The sequence below is a fragment of the Metschnikowia bicuspidata genome (genome assembly GCF_001664035.1).
Source record: "Metschnikowia bicuspidata var. bicuspidata NRRL YB-4993 chromosome Unknown METBIscaffold_1, whole genome shotgun sequence".
In the NCBI taxonomy this organism is placed as follows: domain Eukaryota; kingdom Fungi; phylum Ascomycota; class Pichiomycetes; order Serinales; family Metschnikowiaceae; genus Metschnikowia; species Metschnikowia bicuspidata.
In genome coordinates this window covers 2389144-2395179 of record NW_017387731.1, presented here as the reverse complement: position 1 = coordinate 2395179, position 6036 = coordinate 2389144, and the positions used below count along the sequence as shown (strand labels likewise).

General features: G+C 50.6%; 2 protein-coding genes across 2 annotated transcripts; one reads left to right on the top strand and one right to left on the bottom strand.

Annotated features, from left to right (window-relative positions):
• The first annotated feature begins 2026 nt into the window (after positions 1–2026).
• EGD2 (Egd2p) lies at positions 2027–2968 on the top strand. The gene has a single exon (XM_018855516.1). It carries the CDS (start codon positions 2052–2054, stop codon positions 2583–2585), a length of 534 nt encoding a protein of 177 aa, XP_018713958.1. The 5' UTR covers positions 2027–2051; the 3' UTR covers positions 2586–2968.
• Positions 2969–4316: 1348 nt separating this feature from the next.
• On the bottom strand, positions 4317–5570 carry METBIDRAFT_76490 (uncharacterized protein; the record flags this gene model as incomplete). Its single annotated transcript, XM_018858537.1, has 2 exons — positions 4317–4393; positions 4685–5570. 2 exons carry the CDS (start codon positions 5568–5570, stop codon positions 4317–4319), a joined length of 963 nt encoding a protein of 320 aa, XP_018713957.1.
• Between the last annotated feature and the right edge of the window lie 466 nt (positions 5571–6036).

Sequence of the window (6036 nt, the reverse complement as noted above, 5' to 3'; positions counted from 1 at the left end):
TCTCTCTCTCTCTCTCTCTCTCTCTCTCTCTCTCTCTCTCTCTCTCTTCTTCTTCCTTCCTTCCTTCTTTTCTTCTTCTTCTTTCTTTTTTTCTTCTTGAAAGGGCCGGCTGGCGTGTCAAGTTCCTGGGTGGCGGAGGGTTTTTGGTGCGCTGGACCGGTTGGTCCGCACTTACTACACCAAAGCCTCTGTAAAGACCCTACGCAATAGCATCCTCTACCTGCGCCAGCGTGTGGGCCATACAATTTTTTTTCTTGATTCTGCAGACAGAAATATATACGAAAAACAGGGTATGGCCGATCCCTCGTCCTCATCAAGATCCGGCATCGCCTTCCGCGTAGATGACAAATCTGTGGTGCACTGATAATCTTGCAGACTGCGGGAACTGGCGGGCAAAACGAAGCCTGGGTTTTGACAGTCAACAACCGGGAACCAATTTCTGACGAAGGATGTCGAAATCCACGAGACCTTGGAAATATTGAAGCTGGGGTGGAAGGCTCGAAGACGAAATCTAATAAACGGGCCGAGCACCTCCGCCGGGGACGGAGAGAGTATTCGCCATTTGAACCTGAGGTGAAAAACGAAAACCATGAATCCAGTACCGTGACCTCCTTACCTTGGAGCACAAGAAGTTGTAGCAGCTCGAGCTTCAAATACAATATGAAACAATTGAAGACCGCGGAACCTAATAAACGAGGCCGACCTCCAGTTTCACTAGCGCAATAATTCCACCACAAAGAACCCCCGAATTCATTGATTAAGGCCACTGTCAAAACCTCACCAGCAAAGAATCACAACCACAATTCACAAGCACAATCCATCCAAGCGTTTCCTTTCCATTGTCTGTGGCGGCCTGTGACGCAGCTCTCTTATGCAGTGTCCATGAAGATACGAGCCTTGACTCGCCAGCCCTCCGTGCATTCCCAGATCCCAGGTTAATTAGTGGCGCAGGTTATTCCTACCCTGAAACTCCCATTCTGATCTCCCACTATCCACTGCAATGTCACTTTTTTCCACCAATCATCCCCAGTCTTTCCACTGACCTTCCACTATATTTTTCCTTCTCGGTCACTATTTTTTGATTCCTTCTATTTTATTCATCCTCAAACCACTTTCTTCCCTTCATCTATATTCTTCTACCGCTCACCATATTTCACTCTTCTATCTTTCCACTCTTCTATCTTTCCACCCATCTATTGTTCCACTCTTCTTCAATATTTTCCATCGGTCATTATTTGAAGTATATTTTTCCACCCTTAAATCATTACTCTTCCCTTTGTCTATATTCTTCGACCGCTCTCTTTATCTTTCACTCTTTTAATTTTCCACCCTTCTATTTTCCCACCCATCTATTTTTCCATGTCACTATTTTTGATTCCTTCCACTATATTTTCCCATCTTTAAATTACTACTTTTCTTTCCCTCTACTATACTCTTCAACGGTCTATAATTTTCCATCCTTTCACTATATTTTTCGAACCTTCAAGTACTTCTTTTTTCGTTCTACTTTATTCTCACACCCTTCTGTGTTTTTCCATCCTCAAATTACTATTCTTCTACCCTTCCGTCCGTCTATTTCTCGGTCCTTCTATCTCTCCACCCTTCCACAATATTTTTCAGCCCTTTAACTACTACTTCGCTCTCTTTCTTCTTTCTTCTTTTACCCTTTTACTATATTTTTCTATTCTTCAATTTCTTTTTTTCTACTCTTCAATTACAATTATTCCACCCTTCTATTACCAGTACTCTACCATTCTGTTACTATTCTTCCACCCTTCCACTACCATTTCTCTTCCCTTCTTCTTTTCCCTTCGCCCTTCACCACGAATATTCCACCCCACTATACCTCTCCCCTTCTATACTATTGTCCACCCCTGTTACTCCCTTCACCCGTCCCAATTACCCCAGGTGCCGGACCAACCGCCCGCCGCAAAGCAGGCCGGTGCACACAACGCGCGCCTGCACACAGGCCGCGCCGAAAAAATACATGGCTTTTTCACCGACGTTCTTTTCCCACTTCTCTCAACAGTCACCCACAGTACAAACACACCATGTCCATCGAAGAAATCCCCCAAGGCGCCGAGGTCAACATCATCTCCAAAAACGAGAAGAAGGCCAGAGAGGCCATCAAGAAGTTGAACTTGAAGCAAGTCAAGGGCATCTCCAGAGTCACCTTCAAGCAAAGAGGCAACTTGATTTACGCCATTGACCTGCCCGATGTGTACAAGTCTCCCGCCGGCACTTATGTCGTTTTTGGCGAGGCCAAGGTCGACGACATGAACCAAAGATTGGCCGAGGCCCAGGCTGCCCAGACCGCTGCCGCCCAGGCCCAGGCCGCCGGCGCCGACGCCGACGCTCCTGCAGACAAGAGCCCCGAGTCCATCACTGCCGACCTCGAAAAGGCTTCCTTGAACGCCAAGGTGGAGGAGGCCGACGAGGAGGATGGTGACGTGGACGAGTCCGGTTTGGACGCCAGCGACATTGCCATCATTGTGGAGCAGACCCAGGTCTCCAGGGCCAAGGCTGTCTCTGCCTTGAGAAGAAACAAGGGTGACATGGTCAACGCCATCATGGAGTTGTCTTAGGTGCTGGAGTTGTCTTAGGTGCTGGAGTTGTCTTAGGTGCTGGAGCTGTATTTGGAGCTGGGGCTTTTGCGGAGCTGTTTTGAATGCGGCCTCCAGCCCAGCAGTACATACGAAACTAAACACTGAGTCCTTGACCGATCGCGTAGACCAGTAGTCCACCAGAGCATGGAGAGTTGAGCACGACGGCTAGATTTAGATGGGCTGGGGATGCTCCTGTTATCCAGGATATATTAGATATTTCGGATCAATCCAGTAGATAGTTGATATCCAGTATGTCGGATCAGTGAGGTCCAGAAGATCGTGATAACTAGGATGGATTTCGGATCACTACCAGTATTTGGAATCAAGTGTGTATTTGGTATCCTCATTTATTGATGTCTTGGTTCAATGACTACCAGTAGATAGTTGATATCAAGTAGGTGTTTAACTTTTCGGCTCAATAACTACCAGCAGATAGCTGATATCAAGTAAGATTTGCTATCAAGTACGTATCTGATATTTCTGACACTGGCACCAGATATTGCATATCCGTCATGCATTGTTCAGAATATCTCGCATGTATGTGCTATATAGCATGTCAGTGATACGCAGCACATATTTGGCATCAAGTATGCATTTGATATCTCGCCTCAATGAATACCAGCAGATAGTTGATATCAAGTAAAATTTGCGATCAAGTAATTCAATATTTCGGACCACTACCAATATTTGAATCAAGTCTGTATCTGGCATCTAGCATGTATTTAATGTCTTGGCTCAATGACTACCAGTAGATAGTTGATATCGAGTAGGTGTTTGACTTTTCGGCTCAATGAACACCAGCAGATAGTTAATATCAAGAAAGCTTGATATCCAGCATGGATTGATATTTCAGATCAGTGAGCCGCCATGTGTACTTGATATTTCGAATCATTACCAGCAAATAGTCGATATCGAGCACGCATTTGATGTCTCAATGAAGACTAGTGGATAGTCAATCTCAAGTTTGTAAGTGATATCAGCATGCATTGATGTTTCGCCTCAATGAGCACCAGCAAGTATTTGGCATCCAGCGTGCATTAGATATTTCTAAAGAGCCCCGGCAGCTCATTGATATCAAGAAAACACTTTTCATTCCGAATCAATGACTTCCAGCATCTATTAACCGGCACGCGCTTTCGAATCAACGACCAGCAGCAGATGTCTAACAAGTAAGCGACGTTCACAATCTATGCTATCGACTCCGATATATCGTGTACCAGCATATATACGGTATCCAGCATGGTGATAACTCGAAGCCACGATCCACAGCATGTAGCCTCCGAGCTCGTAGTTCCTTCAAGCAGAAACCACCCAGGGAGTTCAATCAAAATACACAACCAAAAACGCACAACCATTTCGAGCATTCCAACTCGTCAACACACATTTCATACCGGCGAGTAAGCGAGACCATGCATGCCAATGGTACCACTCCACAATGTGCCAAAACGGTGGATGGTGCCAAACAACGCAGGCTAGCGACACGATCTATTCACGTAGACCAGGAACATCCAGCACGGGAACGAAGAGACATCGGCCGCTCCCAAAAGCCGCCTCCAAGCACGCACCGCTGGCAGGCTTGAGCGTGATGTCCATTGCCCGAGCAATCACCCCGGCAGTCCGAAACAGGCAACACTCAACCACCGTGTCCCGTGAGCACATACCCGGCACGTGCTCCACTGGGGGTGGATGCCAACAGTGGACAGCACCCCACTACTTCGTCAGGGTGGAAGCAGGAGATTCAGTGTCGCCCGCCTCCGGCCTCGCTTCGGGCGTCGTTTCAGACTTTACTTAGGGCGTCGTTTCAGACTTTGCCTCGGACGTCGCTCCAGGCTTCGTCTCAGAAAGCACTCCAGACTTCGCAGAAAGCACTCCAGACTTCGCAGAAAGCACTCCAGACTTCGCAGAAACCGCCCCAGACTTCGCAGAAACCGCCTCTGACGTCAGCTCAGCCCCCCCGGGCCCGTCTCCCCGATCGGCGCGCTTCTGCTCGGTGCCCACTGATTCCTGCTGTTTCCCCGCGTCGCACGCAGGCCCGACTGGCGCGGCCTCGCACGCCTTGCCCTGCCTGGCGTGGGCACTCCCATTTATGTACCCGCAGTGGCGGCAAATGTAGGTGACGCTGACGGGATTGTCGCAGCCCGGCGGCGCCAAGCCGTTGTGCGTGTAGCAGTTGGCGCAGATCAACGCGTACCGGTTCTCGACGTTCTCGTTGTGGTCCAGGCCAATGATGAAGTCGAGGAGCCGGTCCTGCAAAGACAACTTGGCCGGCTCGGCACGGGCCGGGGCGGGCCTCGGGCCCGGGGCCCGGCTCTCCACGTCGGAGGACTGCCTCGGTTTCCTGGGCACGTTGACCGTGGGGGGAAGCGCCGGATTTCTGGGCTCGTTGACCGTGGCGGCAAAAGCCGGGTTTCTGGCCCCGCTGGCAGTGGCGGCAAGCGCCGGTTCCGGCGCGTTGGCCGCGTCCGGCGCCCTAGCCACCTGGTCCCCCCCGCTGCCGAACTTCTCCAAGATCTGGTTGGTCCGGCTGAAGTTGGTCACCTGCTTCAACTCGTCGAGCTTGGCTTTGTGCTTCTGCAAGAGCGCCTGCATCGAGCGGTTCTTGCTGCGGAGCAACACGCCGAACATGGCGTCCACCACGTATACTACTATAGCTATGAACACCGGCAACAACGCCACGGCGGCCAAGTCGCGAGCCAGCAGCGCGGCCACAAACGCGGCGAGCCGCGAGCGGCCAGGGCCCCGCGGGCCCGTATTGGTGCACGAGGCCTTGTATCGCACGGCCACGTACGAGAAGTAGAGCATGGCGCCGTACAAAATGAGGTGGCGGCGCCACACGCGTTGTTTGCGCTGGAGCGCGGCCGTATGCTCGCTGTTCAGCGAGATGGCCTGTGTGAGCGCCGAGAGCTCCTGCTCGAACCTGTCGGGCTGGAAGTGTGTCAGTTTGAACAAGCCCAAGAAACCCATGGTGGGGCGTCTAGAGGGCTGGGACGGGTGTTCGCACAGTAGGCGTGCTGGGGCCGGTGCGGCGCCACGTGACCAGCCCGGGGTGTCCGGTCCAAGCCGATTGTTTACTTTCAAAGATTCCGGCGATTCGAAAACTCGACGGTATATCGAGACACTGGTGGTCTTTAAATTTATGTTCTTTAAACAAATTGCATTATTAAAAGGTGCGGGCTCCAGGGACGGTTCCATGGCCAGTGCTGGGCCAGTACCGGGCCGTTGTTTTGTCACATGACCATGTCGAATAAAGCCGGTTCCCAGTCCGAGGGAGACTTTGTATCCTATCAGAAAATTCGGATGTTGATGGCTTACGTATCAAGTCACTGGTAATTTTCAGTTTATATCTTAAATAAATTAATGAAAGGTGCGGGTTCCAGAGCGAGTTCCAGGGCCGGTTCCAGTGCCAGCTTAGGGCCGTTTGTTTTTTCAC

Coding starts and splice junctions, on each gene's coding strand:
- EGD2 (XM_018855516.1), top strand. CDS start 2,052: ATGTCCATCGAAGAAATCCCCCAAGGCGCCGAGGTCAACATCATCTCC.